We start from the raw sequence: 24,834 nt of genomic DNA on the forward strand, positions 1-24,834 counted from the left end.
TAAAAATTCAAATTTATTGAGGTAAGATTTCCATACAGTAAAACACACCAATTCAAAGCATATAGTTCAGAGAAGTTCTTGGCTGTCCAGTGGTTAGAACTTTGTGCTTCCACTGCAGGGGATTCAGATTGATCCCTGGATGGGAACTAAAATGTCCCATCGGCTGTGGCATGGCAAAAAAAAAGCATAAAGTGTACAGTTCAATGAATTTTGACATGCATCCATGCAATGATTGCCACAGTGAAGATATGGAACTTTTCTATCACGTGTAAGAACATAAAATAGTTCAGAGACATGTAAATGAGAGCCTGTCCCCAACTCCTTTATAGATTTCTGCTAAAACAACTCAACATTTCAGTGTGTGTCCCAATAGGTGAGTCATTCTCCACCTTGACTGGATTGTACTTCAGAAGTATCTGAGAAGCTTGAAAATTCCCATGCATAGGAGGGACTCCAGCCCAATTAAATCAGAATATCAGAATGGAACACAAGCATCCATATGTATATATTTAAGCTCCCAAGTGCAGACAACGTTAAGAACCATGATAATCTTTGTTTTTTTGTGGCTCCTCGTGGCATGTGGGACCTTAGTTCCCTGACTAGGGATCCCAACCTGGACCTCTGTATTGGAAGCACTGGAATGCTGCCAAGAGAGCCATTATAATCTTGTGTACAGATATTTAGCTCATCCTCCTCTTCACGGAGTTAACTCCTTCTGAGTCTTCAAATCTTACTTCAAAGGTCACTTCCTCAGGGAACTCTTTTTCTGAATCCTGCTCTTATGGTAGAATCTCTTTGCTGTTGTAAAACTTCTGCAAGTGTTTGTATTAATGTCTATGTATGCCACTGGGCTTCCCTGGTGGCCCAGACAGTAAAGAATCTGCCTGCAATGCAGGAGACCCGGGTTCCATCCCTGGAATGGGAAGATCCCCAGGAGAAGGAAATGGCAACCCACTCTAGTATTCTTGCCTGAGAAATCCCACAGACAGAGGAGCCCGGCGGGCTACAGTCCCTTGGGTGGCAAAGAGTTAGACACGACTGAACAACTTTCACTTCACTTCATGTCTGCCACTACATTGAAAGCTCATTGGAATCTAGAACATGCCTGACACGTAACAATATGTATAAATGAATATATAAATGAATGAGAGTGAATTGAAATGTTGGTAGCATCACTTAGCTCAGGTTAAAGCAGATGTCAGTATACTTCCTGGGACAGCTCGGGGATCTTTATGGGGCTTCAGTGCTAGTGAGAAAGACCCTCCCAAGGTCTGCAAGGTTGAGGCATTGCCCACTACCGCACCAGACCGGCGGGCTCCCGTGACTATGCAAGGAAAACTCAGCGGAGGCAATTTTCGCGTAGCCGGTGCTTTGCGGCCTCCAGCCTATAGGGGGCGGTGTGGAGTGACAACCACTTCCGGCCCGCTTTTTCCTTCCTGCCTCTGGCGCCAGCACGTCTTGATTTCGTTGGCCGCGTTCGGATGGCAGCTGCCGCTGTGGCTGCGGCCGCCTCTTAGTGGTGCCCCTTTCCCGGCGTGCCGAGGGCGGTGCGGCCTCCTAATCTGTCCGGTTCTCCTGCGCGTGGTTCCGAAGGGCGCCGGTTTCCCGCAGCAGGCGGTATGGGCAGGGAGTCACGGTAAGGCGGGGTGCCGACCGCCGAGCGGTACAGGCGGGAGGCGAGGTGGCCTCGGGGCCCGGCCTGGCTAGCGCTACCCCACGTGTGGCCGGCGCTGCCCGCGGCTGCTGGAGGGGCTGGGGGACCTCTGCTGAGGCGAGTGGCTGCACTTGGGTGCGCGGTAGGCACAGGGTTCCCCTGCCCTGCCGTCGGCCGGTTCGAGCCCCTGGAGCGGGAATACCTTTCCAGGACTTCTAAGAGATCCCGCCATTTCCGCGGAGCTTACCCAGATCTCCTCATTCAATGGCGATCCCAAGTGAATTTCTCACCACTTCGCGTTTGGACCGTATCTTTGATTCCTATCGCTTCTTTAGTTCTTTGTGAGCGCGGGATATTTTCTTAAGTTAATTGAAAGGAGCGTGTGGTCATACATTTTTACAACACCCGTAACTTTGTACATGACTAGGCTTTTATTGGGCTACAATAAATGCTTGTGACATAGACATTTACTCTGTAGATAGATCTCAGATTTCTTTGTTATGTGTTTTTTATCCTTTTAAAACTGAGAATTGGGAGCTCTTATTAGAACTCTTTTCAAAAACAGTTTATATTGTTCCCTGGTTTGGGATCTTGAGATCTTTATCTTAATGTACACATTTGGTTAATATTTAGCGGTTCCTGAAAGATAATTTATATGTAGGATGTAAATAATAAGTAAGGTAGTAGTAGTTTACTGAGGTATAATTAACTTTCAGGGAAATGGGCAACGCTTAAGGGTAGAGCTCAATGAAATTTAACAAATCTATAAAGTGTTTATTCTTTTACCTGGAAAAAGAGTTTCCATAACTACGGAAAGTTTATTTAAAAGTCTTTGAAATCTCCGTGAAAGCATTGGTATTTGTCTGGTCACCCAGGTGGGAAACCTGGAAGTGGTATTTATTTGACTCATCCTTCTCTCAGTGTTTACATCCAGTTAGATTCTGCACTCTGTTGCCATTCTTGCTCCCCCTGACTTAATTCAGGCCTTAATCATATATTGTTCAGACTGCTACATCTCCATCATCTTCCTCTGATCTTGCTCTCCTAACTGATTCCACACTGCAGCCAGAATGATACTTCTGAAATAAACATAAAGTTATGTATTTCCATGCTCTCATGTCCATTGATTCTTACTGCTTTCAAAATGAGTCCTTGAGGGCCCTTCCCAAGAAGGTCCCTTCCATCCCTTAGGCCTCTCCCCCTCTGCTCTGCCTTCCCTAACTTGTGCAGGAGATTTGCTGTTGTACTTGACATTTAATTAATTGTTAAAATACCCAATACCCAGCTTTTGATACTTGTCAACAGCTCTACACCTAATGTTCTGATCCAGGCCACCACTGTCTCTGACTTGCTTGCTATTTACCTGTTTTCCCTGCTTCTGCCCTCACCTTTCTTAGGTTTGTTTTCTCCTCAGCAGCCAGAGTAATGCTTTAAAAATAGTAATGCTTGGGGCTTCCCTGATGGTCCAGTGGTTAAGAATCTGCCTTGCAATGCAGGAGTTACAGGTTCGATCCCTGATCCAGGATGATCCCACATGCGTGAAGCAGCTAAACCTGTGAGCCGCAACTACTGAGCCCAAGTGCCTAGATCCCATGCTCAACAACAAGAGAAGCCACTGCAATGAGTAGCCTGCTCAAAGCAACAAAGGGTAGCCCTCACTGCAATGAAGAGTAGCCTCTGGTGCAACTAGAGAAAGCCTGGGCACAGCAATGAAGACTCAGTACAGCCAAAAATAAATAAATAAACTTAAAAAAATAAAAATAAAAATAGTAACAAAGTCTTGCAGTAGCCTTCTCAAAGAAAAAAAAAGACTGTCCTGATAACTGCCTATAAAACTCTCCATATTTGGCTACCATGCTACTCTCAGCTGTTTTTCTCCATAGCTCCAAATGACATTGTATTGACTTATTCATTTTTTTTAACTTGTCTTCTCTTCCTTTACCAGAGCACAAAGCTGCTTGAGCCTCAAAAGCAGGAACTAGGTCTCTTGCTTACTGTTCTTGCTTCTCTAACAGTTTTTCCTCTCTACATGTGCTGTAGCAGAAGGGTTCACTCTTCCCCTCTAATTTTAAAGAAGTTGATCTGTAAAAAGTCCTTTCAGTGTTTATCTGCTGAGACTTTTAGGGAAAACAGTAAAATAAATAAGATGTAATAGAGGCTAAGTGTGCTTGCTAAGCTTAATCTTTAACTTAATATTCTAGCCACTATCGGAAGCGATCAGCATCACGGGGACGCTCTGGAAGTCGATCTAGAAGTCGTTCACCCTCAGACAAAAGAAGTAAACGTGGAGATGACAGACGGTCTAGAAGCAGGGATAGAGATAGGAGGAGAGAGAGGTCTCGTAGCAGGGATAAAAGAAGATCTCGGTCCAGAGACAGGAAGCGTCTGAGGTAAGACACTAATCTCCAAAGAACTCTTGATAAATTGGGCCTTCTCAGCTAAATTATGCTTCTTTTAAAAGTTTTGGTGGTCCCTTTAATTGGTGGTAGAATTTGGTGGTCTGTTTGCTGGCTGTCTGTTTTAATCCCAGCTGATTTGATTAGGTACATAAGTGGTTTGCCTAGAACAAAATCTTTCTAACAGTGTTTTTTTTCCCCCTTTCTACTGTCAAGCAGTTTTTTTTTTTTTTTTTTTCTTTTTTTGGTCAAACAGTATTTTAAGTTTGTAAACGTTAGGTGGTATTTCTTGTAATCCAAAGAGAACTTAAAAAAAATTTTTTTTTAATTAGAGAAAAACTGCTTTACAATGTTCTGTTGGTTTCTGTTGTGCAACACCACAAAGAACTCTTAAAGCCCCCAGGAGAGGTTTAAAAAAAAGAAGTAAAAGTTGAGGTAATATGTCATTGAGGGAGTTCTAATCTAATCCTGTCCCAAGAAAGCCGATCCACGTGTTCAGAGCCACCACTAGAGCTGATTGGAGAAGGGAGAACAGAACAGAGCCATGTCCACTTGTTTGAAATGAATTTAAATGATTTAATGATTTTAATGGTTTTGTTTTTATTATTATGATTTTAATTAAATCATTTTTAAATGATTTAATGATTAAATTTAATTTAAATGATTTTAAAGAATTTTTTTAGATTTAACCAAAGAACATCCTAGTTTTTAAAAACTTATGCTTGATTAAATATTCCTTGGTACCACCCAAGCATCTGTAACTTCCCTGGTGGTGAAAAACAGTCTTTAAATAAAAATAATCTCACATGCCAAAAAAAGTTTTCTAATAAAGTTTCTCTTTAAAATAGGAAAGAAGACACAGTTAATACAGGTGCTGTGAACTGATCTCAGAAAGAACTTTTATCTTTTTGAGATATTGGTTCTTAGGAAAAATATTCATCCATAACAATGTGGATAGTATTAACTTACTCAGTTTTATATTATGTGGCCTCAGGAACAGTTTCATACAATACAGTCAAGTACTTAGTAAGTGCCATATAAGATTTGGTCTCTTAACTGGTTTTTTTTTTTTTTTTGGTCTCTTTTTGATGTGAAAATAAAATTACAAGATTTTAGAGCAAGAAGGATTTTGAGATTATTTGGTGATGTCTCTGCATTATATAGATAAGGAAACAGACCCAGAGAGTTCATCTACCCTGTGTGTGTCACTAGTTAGTAGCAGCGCCAGGATAGACATTCTTATCCCCTAATTTTTGTATCTGTAATCTTTCCACAGCCCCATTCTGCCCATCCTTATACTGAGATTTCAGCTGTCTTTGAAATTTAGATTTTGTTCTATAGGTCAAAGATTTCGGGCAGTTATTACTACATATTTCCTCCGTTTTTCAATGAACATCATTTCGAAATTAGTATCCTCATTTTTCCCATTGACCACTTGTAAGAATTGGCTTTACTGTTAAATTGATTTGATAGTTAATTGAAATCTGTCTTTAACAATGGTAATAATTTAGAAGCTTCTCTCAACATGAGGCAGAAACCATGATTTGAAATAGAAGTTCTACTTGGTCATAGAATAAATGAAACGTGTCCCCCTTGCAGGCGTTCCAGAAGTAGAGAGAGAGATAGAAGTCGAGAACGAAGAAGATCTCGAAGTCGGGACAGGAGACGTTCAAGGAGTAGAAGCCGAGGCCGAAGATCCCGATCTTCCAGTCCTGGCAATAAAAGCAAGAAAGCTGAGAATAGGTAATGTTAACATTGGTTGTATCTATCATGCAGGTTGGGAACTAACTCTCTTCCTACACTTAAAAAAAAAAAATCCTTGTAAATGCTGAATTTGGCTGCTACCATGAGCTGTTAGCTTAATTTTATTTCAATAAGTTATAAAGCTTGTAGTGCTTTTAGAAGATACCTAAATTCTGTTAGTTTTAACACTCATAATGCATTGTTCCTTCATTTGATACCTACTGTTAATGATCAGAAGTACATTTTATATACATCTTTGTGGGAACTATGTTTTTTTCTTTGAAGTTATTTTCTTAGTATTTCTACTGTTGATTGAAAAATAACATTTTTATGTTGCTGAGCTGCTGTTCATAGTGGGTGAACTTTGCTTGTGTAAGTTAAATCGACATGTTTCCTTAAGATGTTAGTACTATTGAATTTTGAGATATTAGTTATATCTATTAGACATAATATGTTTACTCTATATTTCTCTTGTTAATGCTTTGTTCTTTGCCTATTACTGTTTCTAAAGTGGTGTACTGGCATATATGGCTTTGTTTATGTTTTCTTCATATTGGTTATGAAGATTTTTCCTCATTTATTTACTTTCTAAATTTTACTTTTATCAGGTCAGTATTATAATGCCCATTGGGATAATTTTAACTTTAAAATATAAATTCAGAGAAATGAATGAAATATAAACATGCAGTTTATTAAATAAGTGTAAAGCAAGATTCATGTAACCACCACCGAAGTTAGGAAATAGAACATTGTCTGTATCCCACTGGAAGCCCTGCATGTCCCTCTGCTAACCCAGCTTTCTACTTGCTAGATAAAATCACTGCTGAGTTTGGTGTTAGTAGTGTCCTAATTGCTTCTTTATAAATGGAAAAAGAATGATTTAGGTTTATGTGTTTTTTAATTTTACGTGAATGAGCAATGTCTTCTTTTGTGTTTTTGCTAAACCTTGAGAGTTATCTCTGTTGCTCATAACATTAGTTTATTTTATTGCTGAACCACTGTCTTGTGGTATAAATATGTGTGCTCAGTCGTGTCTGACCCTTTGGGACCCCATGGATTATAGCCTGCCAGGCTCCTCTATCCATGGAAGTTTCCAGGAAAGAATACTGAAACAGGTTGCTGTTTCCTCCTCCAGGGGATCTTCCTGAACTGGGATAGAAGCCTTGTCTCTTGGGTCTCCTGCCTTGGCAGATGGATTCTTTCCCACTGAGCCATCTTGGAAGCCCTGTGATATAAATTTACCACTGTATTTATCCATTCTGCTGAGATGGATGTTTGAGTTGTTTTAACTTTGAGGCTATTATGAACATTTTTGTATATGTGTCCTAGTATACATGTGAATGGGCTCCCCCGGTGGCTCAGACCGCACTTAATCCACCTGCATTGCAGGAGACCCGAGTTCAAGAGTTGGACACCACTGAGCAACTAAGCATATTAGCATATACATGTGTATTAGTTCCCCTTGGGTGTATATCTAGGAGTGAAGTTACATGGTCACAGAGTAAACATAGCTTCACTTTAACTAAGTAATCCCAAATGCTTTCCAAGTAGTATATACTAATTACACTTCCAGCAGTATTAGAGAATTGTGTCCCTTCATGCCCAGTATTCGATATTGTCATTCCTTTAAATTTTTATTTGATAGACATGTAATAAAAATATCATTATGGTATTAATTTGCATTTCTTTGATTACTGGTGAAGTTGAACACCTTTCCATATATTTTTTGGTCATTCAGACTTCTTCTAAAGTACATGTTTAAAAAAATACATGTTTAAATCTTTTTCTCATTTTCCTATTGGTTTGTTTCTCTCTTTAAAAATTAATATGTAGAAGTTTTTGTTTTTAAATATTCCAGATAATTGTATTTTGCTATATGAGTGGCAAATATTTTAGTCTGATTTGTCTTTTTACTCTGTAATGATACTTTTGAGGAACAAAGACTTAGAAGGAAGAAACAGTCATAAAATGAAGGCAGTTAATAAAAGGATGAGGAAAACCTGACAAGGGCAGTGTGAAAAAATAAAATTATAGGCTGTACTCAGTCTGAACATAAAAGATTAGCATGCTGCTTTTAACAGTATGTCAAAAAGATAAGACAAATCATAAACTAGTTGGGTTTATACCAGGAATGGAAAGTTGATTTAACATTAGAAACTCTATCAGTGTGATCCAAGATTCAAGGAGAAAAGTCATGGTTACTTAAGTAGATTCAGGAAAAGCATCTTATTAACTTCAACATATATTAATGTTTAAAAGTTCTTGGCAAACATGAATAGAAAAGTATTTAACAGATTGGTTATAAAATTAGGAAGCACTTTCAAAGAACAAGATATAAGGACTTTCGCTACCAGGTATCAAGGCTTGTCATAAAGTTGTAGAAATCAAGAGTGTGGCTTTATTGTAGGGGTAAACAAATAGATTACTGAAACCTTATAAAGAACTTACAATCAAATCTACACAGATAAGATCATTTAATAAATGACTATGGTGACATCATAAATAGTGGGGAAAAATTTTTCCAATAAATGGTGTCAGGGACATTTGCTATCCTTTGATAAAATAGGACTGGCTACCTCCTTCTCTGCGCAAAAAGCATTTCCAAACAGATTAAAAACCAAATAAGATGGTTACTTAAAAGTTTATAGCTTTGCCATCTTATTTGGTTTTTAATCTGTTTGGAAATGCTTTTTGCGCAGAGAAGGAGGTAGCCAGTCCTATTTTTAGAAGTTGATGCTGGAGAATATCTTCTTTGCCTCTGGGTATCTTCATCAAAATTGGAAAAATTTCTGGGTGCCTTATTTTTTAAGATTTATTTATTTTTTATTTATGGCTATGCTGAGTCTTTGCTGCACGTGGGCTTTCTCTAATTGCAGTGAGCAGAGGCTACTGTTTGTTGTGGTGTGCGGGCTTCTCACTGCAGTGGTTTCTCTTGTTGTGGAGCACGGGCTCTAGATGCTGTGGCTTTAGTAGTTATGGCTCACCGGTGTAGTTGTCCTGTGGCAAGTGGGATCTTCCCTAAACCCATGTCCTCTTCATTGGCAGATGGATTTTTTACCACTGAGCCACCAGGGAAGCCCTCTTAAAAACACTAATCATAAAGGAGGGGAAAGGTCAACTAATTTGATTATAGTACAGTTAAGGAATTTAACTCATTTTTAGATGCCATACGTAAGGTCAAAAATGCAAATTTGTTGGGATTTGAAATATTACATATATCAGTTGTCTTATACTGTTAAATGTTTTGGTATAGTTCTCCATTTGTTACATTTTTAATTTCTTATTTAGATTTTTATAATAATTTTTACATGCTGTGTCCAATTTACTTTTGGTCAGTTTTCAGATATGGAGTAATATTTGCAATTAGTGTTATGAGATTAATTCTTCATTGTATTTCCAAATTGCTTATTAACAGTATATAAAAATTCTCCTGAGCCTTGGAAGTTTATTTCTTACTTAAAAAGTAAAATACAAGTCTAAGTGTTTTAAAATGAGTGTTTCCAAAAACAGATAGATGATGTCCCCCCCCCTCTCTTTTTTTTGGCAGGTCTAGATCCAAAGAGAAAACAGATAGTGGGGAAAGTTCTAAAGAGAAGAAAAAAGACAAAGATGACAAAGAGGATGAAAAAGAAAAGGATGCTGGTGTATGTTTACTAACATAAAAAATAGTATGGTATTGAATTTGTTTCTGTAGTGACTGGTTTTTGGTTTTAATGCTGTATGTTTTATTTTTAAGTAAATGATAGCAAATTTGTAAAATACATATAAAATGATAGTTTTCCCCATGAGAACATTTTTCTGAAAGTTACATATCTATACACATTATCTAATTTTATATATAAAATGTGATCATTACCATATGCACTATTCTGTGCCTTGCTTTTTTGTTGCTTTTAAATTATGAATTACTTTATCAATATATAAGGTCTTAAGAATAATAAATTGCAGTATACAAAGATTCTAACTTAAGAGGTAGAATACTTTTCTTTTTCCTTTTGTTAAATGTTGAATATCTTTATGTAGCTGTTTACATAGGTAGTGCTTGTTGTTTTTAATGCCTGCATAGTGTTTTGTTGAAGAAAAGGTAAATGGGTATTTAGGCCCTCTCTAGTTCACAGTTATAAACAATGGTAGGTTAATCCTAGTACACATGTGTTCTGTGAATATAGTATAGGGTAAATTAATACCAGTAAGATAAATTACTTTGTCAGTGGGTATACAGCTTTCCCTCAGTATTGGAGGGGGATTGGTTATAGGACCCCTTTGGATAGCAAAACCTTCTGATGTTCAAGTCCTTTATATAAAATGACTTAGTATAACCATAGGTATCCTCCCTGCATAGGTTGTCATCCCTAGATCACCTGTGATACCCAATATGATGTAGATGCTGTGTGAATCGTTGTAAATACAATGTAAATCCTATGTGAGCAGTTGCCAGCCTAGGGCAAATTCAAGTTTTGATTTTTGGAACTTTCTGGAATTTTCTTTTCCCGCATATTTTTGATCCAGTTTGTTGAATTTGGAGGATGAGGACTCAGATCCAGAGGGCTGGATCTAAAGATTTAACATTTTGATTGATAGTATCAAATTGCCCTCCAGAAACATTGTGAAAATTAAGATTTTACACATTCTTGCCAACATGGGCATTTTGAAATTTCATTTTTGCAAATGTTACAGGAGGTAATTGATTTCTTGTTATTTTGAGTTACATGTGTTTAAACATGAGTAAATATTTTTAAGTGCTATGAACATAATGTAAACCAATAATTAAGGCATTTTTAAGTTTATTTACTATTTGCACTTTTCTTTGAATTGCCTATTCATATCTTTTGCCCATTTTATAATATATTATAGCTTCACTTCCTTTTTTTTTTTTGAGGTCAAATTTTGTTTTTTAGTGGTTCTTTTTTTAAGGGATCTGCTTGCTGAGCAGGTTATCTAAGAAATTAACACAAGAAGTCTGGAGGTCTGGTTTCTGCTTTAGTTTCTACTATGGAATGACTGTGACCTTGAGAAAAAAGCATAAGCTTTCTGGGGCTCATCTTCAGAGAGTATGGAATTATGAAGGATGTAAATTCAGGGACAAAGGTTTTGTTTGTTTAAGAAATAAATTTATTTTAAAAATATAAGTAAAACCATATTATAAAATACTTGGAAAGTCAGAAATAATTCTCTGTAATTCTAGATACCTAAATGCCATCATCATTGCAGTTTAATAGTATTTTCTTTGATTGTTTTTTTACATGTGTGTTTCTATACCTATTTATATAATTGTAGCATGTATAAAATTTTGATTTTTATGATGCTTAATCTTTTAAGTCCTTGATTATGACTGTGAAAATGATTTGTCTTTCCTTTGAAGAGTATTGTTGATAATCATGAGGCAAGCTTTCCTAGGCTGTTTCTAGGAAACTTAGACCTAAAGGCTAAAAGATCAGAACTTCTTAATGATTTGATAAATAACTTTCATTTATTCACTCGTTTGAAATAGAAAATTGTGATTAAAAAAATCCTTCTCATGGAAGCAGCCTTGGAGAAGTTTAAAGGATTTACAGTTGAGAGTAAAAATTAGGGAACTTTGCTTGCCAGTTCTTTTAGTTTCCACTTTGAGGGAGAAGTTGAATTCATGTGTGCATATTGGTAGTGACTAAAAGGAGAGTAAGTTAGTGTATTTGAAGTCTGTCTGGCTTCCCTGGTGGCTCAGAGGATAAAGCATCTGCCTCCAATGCGGGAGACCAGGGTTCGATCCCTGGGTTGGGAAGATCCCCTGGAGAAGGAAATGGCAACCCCCTCCAGTACTCTTGCCTGGAAAATCCCATGGATGGAGAAGCCTGGTAGGCTACAGCCCATGGGGTCGCAAAGAGTTGGACACGACTGAGCGACTTCACTTTTCTGCTTTATTAGTTGAAGATGCTTTTCATTGTGATTTCATTTTGTTAGTTTATTCCTTAATATATTTAAAAGATGTGTAATCTAAATCTGGTCAGAATTTAGGAGTTTTGTGTAGACACCTGTTTTTCCTTTTCTTTTTTGATACTTTGAAGAAGTTATTTGGAGTGTCAGTAGGAGTAAAACTGTTGATCCTTATTTTCTTCTCTTTATTTTTTATTTTCACCCCAAGAACTTTGACCAGAATAAGCTAGAAGAAGAAATGAGAAAGCGAAAAGAAAGAGTAGAAAAATGGCGAGAAGAGCAACGTAAAAAGGCCATGGAAAACATAGGGGAACTGAAAAAGGAAATCGAAGAGATGAAACAAGGGAAAAAATGGAGTTTAGAAGACGATGATGGTATATTCATTTGTTTGCTAATAGCCTAAATAACAATTCATGTAGAATATTCTAGGATTATTAAGTAATAGACCATTTTTTATTGTGAAAAAATACACATAATGTTTACTATTTTAACCATTTTTTAAGTGTACAGTTCAGTGATATTAAGCAAATTCAGTGTTGTGCAGCCATCACCACTTTTCCAGAACTTTGTCATCATTCCAAACAAAACCCCTGCCTTATTCAACAGTAATTCTCTACCCTGCCTCCCCTTCCTCTTCATTTCTAATAACATCTAATCTACTTTCTGATTCTATGAATTTGCTTATTCTAAGTACCTTATATAAGTGGAATCGTGTAATGTTTGTCTTGTGACTAGGCTTATTTTATTTAGCAAAGTGTTTTCCAGGTTCATCCATATTGTAGTCTATATCATAATTTCCTTCCTTTTTAAGTCGGATAGTATTACGTTTTATGTATATACCACATTTTGTTTACCTGTTCATCTGTTGTTGCATATATAAGTTGTTTCATCTTTTGACTGTTGCAAATAATGCTTCTTTGAGTATTGGTGTGTGCATATCTGGTTGAATCCCAACTTGCAGTTCTTTTGGGTTTATACCTAGAAGTGGAGTCACTAGATTTATTTTGAGGTTTTTCAATGCCCCTGTTCATATTTACTTTAAAATTTTAATTGTAGAGTAGCGTTCAGTAAGGATCACTGATTTTACTTTAGAGTGGAGAGTTGGATGCTTATGGGCAGTCAGTAAATAGCTCTTTAATTTTTTTCTTCAGATATTAGTAGTGAAGGTAAGTTAAAGGTATGTTTCCAAGTCCCTCTGATTTTTTCCCTAACTTAGAAGAGCAGCATTTCCCCTGCACATCTTGATTTTTTTTTTTTAATTATGAAAGTATGATAGTACATTTATAGGAAACTTGGAAAATACAGAAAAAAGTTACATATATTTCCACTATTTTTACAATTATTTTTTAAGTAGATAAATTAAGGTATTTAGTTGGAGTTTCAGTATCAAACTCTGAAAAGTTAATGGAATGAATAGATAGAAAAGTAGAAGGATACAGTAGACCCCAAAAGCACTATGAACCAATTAAACATAATTAAGATTTACAGTTTTCACACTGAAGCAGGATACAAATTCTATTCAAGTGTCCATAGACTGTGAACCAAGAGACACTGGAACATATCCAGGGACATAAAGCAAGGTGCAAAAATTTCATGGTCAACATGTGGTGAAATCATACAGTCTGTTCTCTTATCATGGTGAAATTATGTTAGAAATCAATATCAAAAGATACTTGAAAATAACACATATTTCAAGTGCAGTGTGACATTTACCAAGAGAGAACTTTGACGTAATCGTTGAAAGTCTCAATTAAAAAAAAAAAAAGTTAATAAAGTTAAGAGACTGAAGAAACAGAGAGTGATTGCAACGAAGAAAGCAATTAAATGAGAAATTAGTATCAAAATGAGAAATTAATATCAAGGATACTTTAAAAACTTCATGTATTTGGATAGAAATTGTCCACTTTTAAATGATGGTTGTATCTAAGAAATCATAATAAGGAAAATTAGAAAATATTTGTAGCAGAATAAAAATGAAAAGAGAATTTATCAGAATTTGTTGAATGCAGCTGAAGCTGCTCAATACAACTAAATGCAACTTCACAACTGATTTTGATGTGTAAGATGTTAGTTAAGTGGAGTAATGAGATTTAATAGGAAAAGGGAATTTTGCTCCTTTTTTTTTTTTTGTGAAAATCCCTGTAAATTTTTCATTTTCTGTGAAAGTTCAGCAGAGTGTTTTGTTCTGAATGGATTAATGGATTATGTCTTTAAATGGTGATGATGTTGTTCAGTCACTAAGTTGTGTCTGACTCTGTGAGCCCATGGACTGCAGCCTACCAGGCTCTCCTGATGATAGTTATGTAAAAAACACGAGATTGTCTTTAGAATATGCTATTAATTTTTTCTTCCTCTGATTAAAGAAAAGTGATTGAAAGAAGAGAAATAAACACATCCTTTTAGCAAAGTTTTTAGTTTTGCTTCTGTTAGTGTAGTTGTAAAATAATATCAGAGATCCATTTTTTAGACGTGTTAGTGTTTCTTCCTCTTTTCAGTTTAATGATTTATCATTTATTTCTTTTATTATTAGTATTATTCATATTTATTTGATTTAAAACCTTGCCAGTATGAGTATTCTAACTGTATTGTGCCTGGGTTAATTGATAAGGAGGGTATTTGGGTAGTTAAAAGAAAAGGCTTTAATAGTAGGGTTGTGGTCTGATTGTGAAATATTCCCTGTTGAAACGCATATTCAAAGTGTGTTCTGATATTTTAGATGATGAAGATGATCCTGCAGAGGCTGAAAAGGAAGGAAATGAAATGGAGGGTGAAGAGTTAGATCCATTAGATGCTTACATGGAAGAAGTGAAAGAGGAAGTAAAAAAGTTTAATATGAGAAGTGTGAAAGGTGGTGGGGGAAATGAAAAGGTATGGGATTCTTTTCCTATTTTATTTTTAAAGATTTATATTCTTAGTTGAATAACTTGAATTCATTCTTGCATTGACCTACTACTGACTTGCATGGCTTTATAAAGTTAATGATTTTGTTTCTTCTGCATCTCAGAAGTGTCCGTACTTTTTCTAAAGAGCAGAGATACTAGCAAATTTTAACTGCAAATGTCCCTTTAGAAGTCATCATTACTATTATCATCTTTGTTTAGTGTTTTTGCTTACTTGTTACTTTCTCAGTAGGTCCTTTTCCAACACTCCCATCATTTATACTCCTGATCCTTTTTAGTCTAGGTTTTCTTTTTCTTAATAGAATTTATTACCTTTTGATGAATTGTATAATTCAATGTTGTGTGTGTGTGTTCCTTATTTCTTTCCTTCTAAAATCTTCCCAAGAGCAGTGATCTTACCTGTTTTGTTTATTGATTCATCTTAAGATCCTGGGATAGTATTTGGTTTGTGGAATGAGTGAAAAGTACTATTTACTAGTATTTTTTAAATATATAAAATTACATACTACATACCCAATTACCTATGTATTAATGTGTTAGGAAATATAATGCTATTGTATTACATTTTTAAATTTAAGTAAGTCGGTAAGGAGAAACTGGGGTACTGTTTGTTTTTGTATTGGTAGTCACTACAACTAAGTTAATTCAAATTATAAATTGTTACAGTTATCATTGTGTTTCATTTGGTTTATACTTTGTGTTTCAACTTTTGCAAAATATTTTACATTCTTTTTTAGAAGTCTGGTCCAACAGTCACGAAAGTTGTCACAGTTGTCACAACCAAAAAAGCAGTTGTAGATTCTGATAAGAAGAAAGGTGAGCTAATGGAGAATGACCAGGATGCCATGGAGGTAATTCTTCTTTAATTTTTTTACTTTGTTCATGATACCATAGAATGAAACAGCAGCCCACTCCAGTATTCTTGCCTGGAGACTTCCATGGACAAGGGAGCCTGGAAGGGTACGGTGCTTGGGATCACACAGAGTCAGACATGACTGAGCACACAGCACGTGATACCACCCTATGAGTATTTATAAGGAAGTATTGATGGAGGTGTGCTTTTCAGTTACGCAGTTTACTCTTAGGAGAAATTCTTGCTTTTCTCAACAGTATTGTAGCCAGATATCCAAACTGGTAGAACATTTTAACCTCTTTGACCTCTTGTATACCTGCTTTTTTTTAAATTGAAGGATAGTTGATTTACAGTATAGTGTTAGCTTCAAGTGTACAGCAAAGTGATTCAGTTATACACACACATACATATTTTTAGATTCTTTTTCATTGTAAGTTGTTACAAGATATTGCATGTAATTCCCTTTGAAAGTGTGAAAAGTGAAAATATTAGTCATTCATGTCCAACTGTTTGGTATCCCGTGGACTGGCCACAGGCTTCTGTCCATGGATTTCTCCAGGCAAGAGTACTGGAGTGGATAGGGATTCCCTTCTCCCACAGGATCTTTCTGACCCAGGGATTGAACCCAGGTCTCCAGCATTGTTCAGTAAATCCTTGTTGCTTATTTTATGTATAGTAGTTTGTGTCTATTAATCCCACATTCCTGATTTATCCTTCTCCCTTCCCACTCGCCTTTGGTAGCCGAAAGTTTGTTTTCTATGTCTGTGAGTCTGTTTCTGCCCGGCCTGCCGGCTAGATGAACAGGTCGAGGACGCAATCACCACAGCACCTGAGAAATAAAAGACTAAGAAAGATGGGGTTGAGAGGGACGGAGTCAGCTTGTGACTGATTCCGACGACTTTATTGAGGGGTAACATACATATATATACTAACAGGATTCACCAAATTTTAGATCAAAGACTTGCATACGTGCAGAACTGCAGACACTAGTTTTAGCTCAGGAGTTTTATCTTAACTCCAGCAGAGCATGGCACCAGGTTCTTACAATCAGGTAAAGACTACCTAGACATAAGCCATTCACAGGAGCCCGATAATCTTATCAGAGTCAGGAAGATGGGCAAATGGTGGCTGCAGCGATTTCCTTGAGGGAGGTGAGAAAGGCCAATTTGCACTTTAACAAATCAGGGGTGGCGGGACAGAGAGGGACCTTTTGATCTCTCTCAGGGCCGAGAAGGGGCCTGAGCAGTCAGGCCGGCTCCCCGCATGTTTCTGTTTTAAATTCATTTGTATTATTTTTTTTTATTCCACATTTAAGTGATATAATATTTGTCTTTCTCCGACTTACTTCACATGGTATGATGTTCTCTAGGTTCATCTGTATTGCTGCACATGTGTAGGCCAAATTTTGATTCATCCTTGTCCCTCATCAGGACATCCCAGACATAGAATAGGGAGAGAAGAAATGAAGTGACAGAATGAAATTTTTTACTATTAACATTCATTGTAATGATCTATATAGAGAAAACTATAGCAGAACTTCATTAAAGCTGTGTTAGAGTTTGTTTTCTGTTTTAGCTTTATGCTGTTACTGTAGCTTTCTATAATGGCAAAGAAAAACTAAAAAAAAACTAGCTAAGTTGGAAAGTTCAGAAAATAAAGGAAGAGGAAGAGAATGTTTTCTAGGAGTGGAACATTTTTAAAGTTAGGAATATTTCTTCCCATAGAAGATAGTAATAGATTTAGCTCCTAATTTCTCTCTTTTTGTTACAGTATTCTTCAGAGGAGGAAGAAGTTGATCTTCAGACAGCTCTTACAGGTTACCAGACAAAGCAGAGAAAGCTTCTAGAACCAGTGGATCATGGAAAAATTGAATATGAACCATTCAGAAAAAACTTTTATGTTGAAGTTCCAGAATTGGCAAAAATGTCTCAAGAGGGTAAAATTTGTTTATTCATTTATCGATTATTGTGGGGGCAGGGGGAAATACACTTCACCTTGCCTGGGAGGCATGTTGATAGGCCTGTGAGTTGACGGATGAGTAGGAGAAATGTGCCTGACTTACCTGAAGAAATGAGAGTGAACTAGAACATGAGAAGTCATTCTAGAGAGTGAGACTACATCTGCAAAGATTAGGAATAGTTAGAAATTAGTGTGTTTGGGGAAACATTTAAAAAAATGAGCAAAAATTAGTTTGGCTTACGTAGTTGAGCTTTTTAGGGGTGAAAATACTCTTCATGTGAAGTTAGCAAGTAGAGTATTGTTATGTTTTTCTCTTATTTGAGAATTACAAACCAATATGAATCTGTGTGATATTGACAGAAAAAGCATGATATGGGCAACCCTTGCTTAAAGAACAAGTGGTTGTATTACTTGTGAATCACTGTTCTTTTATTGCTGTTAGAATTTAAGTCAAAATAAAAGCCAAGTTGTAGAAATTAGGGTGTTTCTTTTGTTCCTAGTTGGTTGCAACAGTAGTCACTTTGTCTGTCAGAGCTGTTCAGTGCATTGTCATGGAGCTTTTATATGGAATTATCTTTGGGAACACTAAAAAAGAATTGATTCTTAATCTTATCATGCCTCATTGAAAAGTAGAGGGCACTAATAGAACAATATTTAAGAGTTTTTAATCTGGATTTTGTTTTGTAGAGGTTAATGTATTTCGGTTGGAAATGGAAGGCATTACTGTCAAAGGGAAAGGTTGCCCCAAACCAATTAAATCTTGGGTTCAGTGTGGAATTTCTATGAAGATCTTAAATTCTCTCAAAAAGTAAGTCTTCAGCAGTTGTCCACATTTTTCAAAATCTTGCTACTGAAAATAACCTGTTACACAAATAATTCCTTTGCTTATGTCTTTACTCTGATGGAAAATACTGATTTTTGTTAAACAGCTTTCTCGAGATATGATTTACATACTATAAAGTTTACCCTTTAGTTTATGATTTTCAGTATATTTATGAAGTTGTGTTGTCATTACCATAATCTAATTTTAGAACATTTTCATCACCCAAAAGAGGCCTGATCTATTAGTATTCATTTTTCTCTCTTCTCCACACAAGGCAGCCTCTTACCTACTTCTTTTTATAGATTTGTGTATTCTGGACATTTCATATAAATTAGATCCTGCTTATATATAGTGCTTTGTTACTGGCTTCTTCCAATTAGCATAGTATTTTCAAATATTTCTACATCATCCATGATGTAGAATGTTTGAGTACTTCATTCTTTTTATTCTCCAAATAAAAATTTCATTATATGGATATACATTTTGGAAAACTTACAGTTTGAGAGTCCAAAGATCACCACAGTCCTTATTGTTGTCTTCCTATGGTTTGCTTTTTAAGGCATGGTTATGAAAAGCCCACGCCAATCCAAACCCAGGCGATTCCTGCGATAATGTCTGGACGAGATTTGATTGGTATTGCCAAGACAGGAAGTGGAAAGACCATTGCCTTTCTGTTGCCCATGTTTAGACACATCATGGATCAGAGGTCTTTAGAAGAAGGAGAGGGGCCAATAGGTACAGTTCCTTTCATTAAACTATTTTTTCATATAACAGCTTTGTCAGTTAATCAGAAAGACCTGATGCTTTGTAATAAGTATATCAATAAAGATGTCTTTATGTACAGTTCCTCTATAAATTTGGCACTTTGGGGCTGATTTCCCCTTACCAGCAGGTGGAGTGAGACTCTTCAGAGCTCTGGAATGACATCTCAGAAGTACAAAAACAGCCTCTCCTGGCACAGCTCAGTTTTTAAACTCTGACTTGACAGGTAGAATCCTCGTGCATCTATCTGTTTATTTATGTTGAGGTTTGTTCTTAGCCCATATGAGTGGATCTATAAACTCAACATAGAAGATTGTAGGGAAGTGTATTTTTGTTTTTGTTTTGGCCTTAAAAGGCTGTAGTGCCAGCATTTCATTCAGGATCAGGTCTTCAGATTCAGTTTTCTTGATTCATTTGGCAGAGATCTCTTCTCCAAATTTGAATAGGGTTTTGAAAAGTTCTTCAGCTCCTCTCTTGGCAACAGAGGGCACAGTATGTTTCTCCTCTGTCTGTGCCCCTCAGACCAAGGTTGTTTCTGGAAGCCACGGCATGGCTCTGCAGCACAGTGAGTCACTTGATTATCTTTGCTCTGTGATTTGCAGTTGAGACTGATTTGCATTCTTTTCAACCAAGTATTTTCCTGATGGTTGAGTAAGGCATTTAACTCTTATTTATCTTCTTATAGCATGTTCTTAAAATCTACTTAAAATTATCCTTCACCACAGTCTCTGCTATTATAAAACTTCTGAAATAGGATTTTCAGAGGTACATAAAACAAATTAAAACAAAAATTAGATTAAGCTCTGAACTTGATTGCAGAGGTTACATTTAGCACTTCAAAGATTAGCTTCAAGAATTTTGGTGGTTAGGCTTTTGACATATTTATCTTTTCAGCTGTCATCATGACTCCAACTCGAGAACTGGCTTTACAAATTACTAAAGAATGTAAGAAGTTTTCGAAGACCTTGGGCCTTAGAGTGGTCTGTGTTTATGGAGGAACAGGAATCAGTGAGCAGGTAGGTATAAAAGGAACATTCAGTTTTTTTGGTTTTTTGGAATTGAATGATTTAATAATGTAAAAGTGATTCTTTGTTTTAGTGTTTTCTATGATGATTGCTTCTAAAATCTTAAAAAGTGTGATAATAAGAATGAATTATGTTAAAGTTATATTTTAGAATTTTTGAGTAATATTCATATCTTAGCTTTACCATGCTTCTTCACCTTTCCCTGCTCAAGGAAGCAGATAGTTTTTTCATTTAACAGATGTTCAGAAAGGTTAAGTTGACTGAAGTCTTCAACTTTTAAAAAGACTTTGTCCTAGAACTGAGGTGTTATGATTCCTGGATCAGCATTTATTCTTTAATCTAAGTTACATCATTAAAAGGTGGTGTTGAGTGCGATATACTAATATCAGAGTTTCATTTGCATTCCTAAATGATTTTAGTGAGAATTATTTAAACATACCTTCATTCACTCTAATCTTTTAACTTGGCATTTTTCTATGTGTCTTCTAAAGAATGATAGCCATCAGATATTTTGCTTTAACTAGAAGAAGGAAAAAAAGCTGGTCAGATTAAGTTTTGGAAATGTTAAACTGCAAAATTAAATCTTTCCTGCAAGACTGCATAATTGTTAAAAAGCTAGTGCATATTGTGATGCTGGCAAAAGGGATAAATGACATTTTCTGAGCATATTTAACCCGAAAACCCTTCTTAAGGACTTAATCTTCTTAGATTTTAGATACATTTTGGGACTATTTGCTTTTGTTATCCCAGTGCTATTTTTAAATGTTGCACTTAGTTTTCTGAGTTTATCTTTGTCATTTTTTTGGCCATAAACTATAGTTAAGAAATACAGTTACTAAGTAAGCTGGTACATGCCGCATATTTATATAGAAGTCAAAGTTTTATGGTATCTTAACATAGTGTTTTCCATTTTACTTTGTTTCAAAAACAGTTTGTGACTTAAACTGATTTCGTAATTCATTAATGGAAACAACTCTGAATTTGAAAACCATTGACCTATTACATTTCTTTACTTCTTGCTCTCTCGTCTTCCTTTCTTGGTTTTGAGGAATTGTGTCAAATTAAAATTGGTAAAAATCTCTGATTTTCATTGATTTCAGCGTTATAGCACCATGTGGTCTTGTTGCTGCTACCTATTCCTTTAGTAGTTCTCCCACATTCCAAAGAATTAAGTAAGAGGCTTTGGTGTTTTCTAATCAGACCTGGCTATCTTATCTTATAGAGCTCTGCAAGGACCTAGAGCAGTATTTTCAAGTCTGTGAAGAGGTATTAGTGATAGAGTATAAAATTTCATCTTTTTTTATTAGATTGCTGAGCTGAAAAGAGGTGCTGAAATTATTGTTTGTACACCTGGTCGAATGATTGACATGTTAGCAGCTAATAGTGGTAAGTTGGGGATGGGTTTTTGTTTTTGTTTTTATTTATCTATTTATTTTTTGGTTCTCTTTTCTCCTTTTTGAATTATGTACATTTCTGTTAAATCAAAGCATATATAAGAAACCACCAAAGGGTTTCTTTCTACATTTCTTCTTAAAGCTGTAATATCTTAAAATTTGTATTGTAACAAGCTTATTGTTGCAAGTGTTCATAATAATATTTTTGCAGTGTACTTAAAAATTTTTTTTGATAACCATTCCATCTGATGTATTGTTTTTTTAAAGTGCTTAACATGAATTCTTAATCTGATTTTGGCCTACCTTTGCTTTTGAAAGGGTAGGGGACTATGTTTTTTTAATTGTACAATTTAGATTTTTTCTCCTTAGGAGCTAGTATTTTCTTACAATACTAGATAAATTAAGATATTGCAGCTTCAAGGACATTTATCTTTTGTAAATACTGCATGTTTTTAGCTCAAATATTGTGCTTTGTTAAATTATTCCCTATCAAAACTGTTACTAAACTGTTGACATTATTTAACTTCTGTGGAGAAAGGCCCTTCAAGATTTATAGAACTGGGCTTCCGAGACTTAAACCATCAAAGGTAGGTAATTTAATGCTGTTCCCAATTGTGCGAAACTAATTGGGGCTGCACATGTTAGTATGGAGTACTTAAATATTAGAAAGCATTTATTTTGGCACATTTCTGTTTTTTTGAAGAAAATGCTTTCAAAGGTTTCCATTGTATATTCAGTATATATATAATAGAGTATTTAAAACTTTGAGTAGTGCATGTTTCTAATAGCATTTTGCTTGGATTTCTGTGTTCATTTAATTCTAATTCTACATAAAATTGGTAAAGTGATACTGATATTGACAAGTTACCGTGCTTGTACAGCATATGAAACGTTTTGGGCTGAATGCTGATAAAATAATTCCTTGTTTTTTCTCAATGCTGCATTGATTAAGTATCCTGAAATTCATCTTGATTAATTTTACCTTTTCCCTTTATCTGTCCTTTTGGTTTATATTTAATAACTATTTTATACATGTTTTTGCCAGGTGATTGAGTCAACATTTGATAGAAATGCTTACGTTAATCCTTTATAAAGGGTTTCCTATGTATGTGTTCAGTTTTCTCTGGCTAAGAAGCCAGTTGCACTTATTTAAACCAGTGTGAGCACTTAGTGAAATTGAATTTGTATTTGTAAAGTATATCTTTGTAATATAATATATTTGATTTCTTAAATTTTTGTGTAACATGTTAATTACCTAATGGTATTGAATAGCTTCTTACTATGTTTTGACATGCTCATTAGAAGCTCCTAACTATTTGTAAGTAGGTTATGTACTACGTAAAGTATAGTAAAGAGAGATTTTCTGCGTCTGAAGTAGTTAGCACTGGAACTTGCTTTCCACACATACGCTGTAATCTCTAATATGTTTTTTCCTAGGTGATGCTGTCAGATAATGGCTGATGTGGCTCGATGCTCCATCTCAGTCTTAGTTTTATGATGTGTTTTGGAGAGGGCTGTTTTCTGAATTTTACAGGTTCTTCAGGCCCTATGATGGTATGCAAGAGACGAGTTTGACAAAATAAAGGGCCTCATATACCCATTGTCAGAAAGTATATACCATTAGATTAAGATACTGTAAATGAAAATTTCTTTTCACTGTTTAAAGATACTTAACTTACCCCTCTGGTTAAGTCAGGCATTTTAGTTCCCTTTACAGTTTTTTAAAGTTTTTGGTAGTCATAAAATGAATTGTGACTGATTTTTAGTTTTCTTTTTGTCTTTATTTTTTTTCCTCATGTTAGGTCGGGTTACTAATCTTCGAAGAGTGACGTATGTTGTTTTAGATGAAGCAGACAGAATGTTTGACATGGGTTTTGAACCACAGGTATTCATTAAATTTCTTTGTGTTTCTATCTATAAAATAAACCTTGTAATTGCCATGAGCCTGAAATATTTGTATGATTTCTGAGATTCTCGCATTTCTTTTGTGTGGTAATACAGGGAATTGAGGATGTGGGGAATTGAAATAAATATTTATATTTTGGATTCTTCATTAAACTCTTCAGGATGTATTTCTGCAGTCTTTCCTAGGCATCATTGGTAAAGTTAGTCATAATAGAAGGTTAAGCTTTCATATAATATGATTTTCACTGTACTTCCAAACACATGGCTTTAACTTATGCTTTTCACTACCTCATGATCTAGTTAGCACAGGTTGGTTATATCCTCCAAATGTAAAAACTAAGGCCCAAAGCATTTGTCTAGCTTAGATTTTATGTTCTTAACACATGCAGTTTCCTTAAATATAAAATTTCAGTGGTGAAAACTTAAAACTCATTGTAAAAGGTGGTAGAATTTTTTAACAAGAAGAGCAGAATGAGCTGTCACTGTGCTGTGGACAGCAAAATAATTTTTTAAAAATATTTTTTAATTTTATTTTTGGCTTCTCTGGGTCTTCATTGCTGCATGTGGGCTTTCTCTAGATGGGGCGAGTGGAGGCAACTCTAGTTGCAGTGTGCAGGCTTCTCTGATAGCTCAGTTGGTAAAGAATCCACCTGCAATGTGGGAGACCTGGGTTTGATCCCTGGGTTGGGAAGATACCCTGGAGAAGGGAAAGGCTACCCTCTCCAGTATTCTGGCCTAGAGAATTCATAGACTGTATTGGCCGTGGGGTTGCAAAGAGTCGGACACAACTGAGCGACTTTCACTTTCCCAGTACTTTAAAAATATGTCTACAAAGCTTGAAAAAATAAATTTGACAATGTAAGACATATCTGAAGAAAATTGTGAAATTTACTGGACAACATTAAAGATGGATTGACTGAAATTTATGTAAAGATCAAGTAGTAAAGAGTAATCCTCCTGAAAAAGATGAACAGGCTAGGGTGTAAGAGATGCCACTTCTTGAAAGTTTCGTTCCTTCCCATTTTAAGATTTAGTTTTCTTGAGTCTGCCAAGTCAGGTATCACTTAAACAAAATGCTGTTGCTGTCACGTCCTGTCTTCTTTCTTTTTCTTTAAAAAAAAAAGAAAAGAAAATACTATTTATTGATTATTTGGCTGCACTGGGTCTCAGTTACAGCACATGGAATCTTTCAGTTGTGGCATGTGGGGTCTAGTTCCCTGACCAGGGTTCAAACCCAGGTTCTCATCATTGGGAGCACAGAGTCTTAGCCACTGGACTATCAGGGAAGTCCCCGTCTTATTTTCTTTGTTGGTTTGAGCAATTTTTTAAAAATCTTGTTACATTTTACAGGGTTTTTCAAGTGAAGAAAAGTAAATGTCTATGGGCAACCACAGTCTTTAACTGAAAATACTGGCATATGTTTTAAAGTCATAGTTTTGGCTGTTGAGTGGAGAATAGACTTCAGATTGGACAGGAGCAAAGGCAGGGAGACCTGTTAGGAGACAAT

General features: G+C 35.7%; 1 protein-coding gene across 2 annotated transcripts in view; it reads left to right on the forward strand.

Annotated features, from left to right (window-relative positions):
• Nucleotides 1-1,450: 1,450 nt before the first annotated feature.
• The window catches only part of DDX46 (DEAD-box helicase 46), a 50,000-nt gene continuing 26,616 nt past the window's right edge, over nt 1,451-24,834 (forward strand). The window contains exons 1-13 of one of the 2 annotated variants that reach the window (XM_061151332.1): nt 1,451-1,636; nt 3,856-4,044; nt 5,650-5,793; nt 9,341-9,437; nt 11,915-12,080; nt 14,423-14,574; nt 15,344-15,457; nt 17,230-17,395; nt 18,106-18,226; nt 18,801-18,976; nt 19,898-20,019; nt 21,336-21,414; nt 23,225-23,307. In XM_061151332.1, coding sequence (XP_061007315.1) covers nt 1,620-1,636; nt 3,856-4,044; nt 5,650-5,793; nt 9,341-9,437; nt 11,915-12,080; nt 14,423-14,574; nt 15,344-15,457; nt 17,230-17,395; nt 18,106-18,226; nt 18,801-18,976; nt 19,898-20,019; nt 21,336-21,414; nt 23,225-23,307 — 1,626 coding nt within the window. In that variant the 5' untranslated portion in view covers nt 1,451-1,619. The remainder of the gene's footprint in view (nt 1,637-3,855; nt 4,045-5,649; nt 5,794-9,340; nt 9,438-11,914; nt 12,081-14,422; nt 14,575-15,343; nt 15,458-17,229; nt 17,396-18,105; nt 18,227-18,800; nt 18,977-19,897; nt 20,020-21,335; nt 21,415-23,224; nt 23,308-24,834) is intronic. The other variant, XM_061151331.1, reaches the window with a different exon arrangement.

This window comes from Dama dama, chromosome 9 (genome assembly GCF_033118175.1).
Source record: "Dama dama isolate Ldn47 chromosome 9, ASM3311817v1, whole genome shotgun sequence".
Lineage (NCBI taxonomy): Eukaryota > Metazoa > Chordata > Mammalia > Artiodactyla > Cervidae > Dama > Dama dama.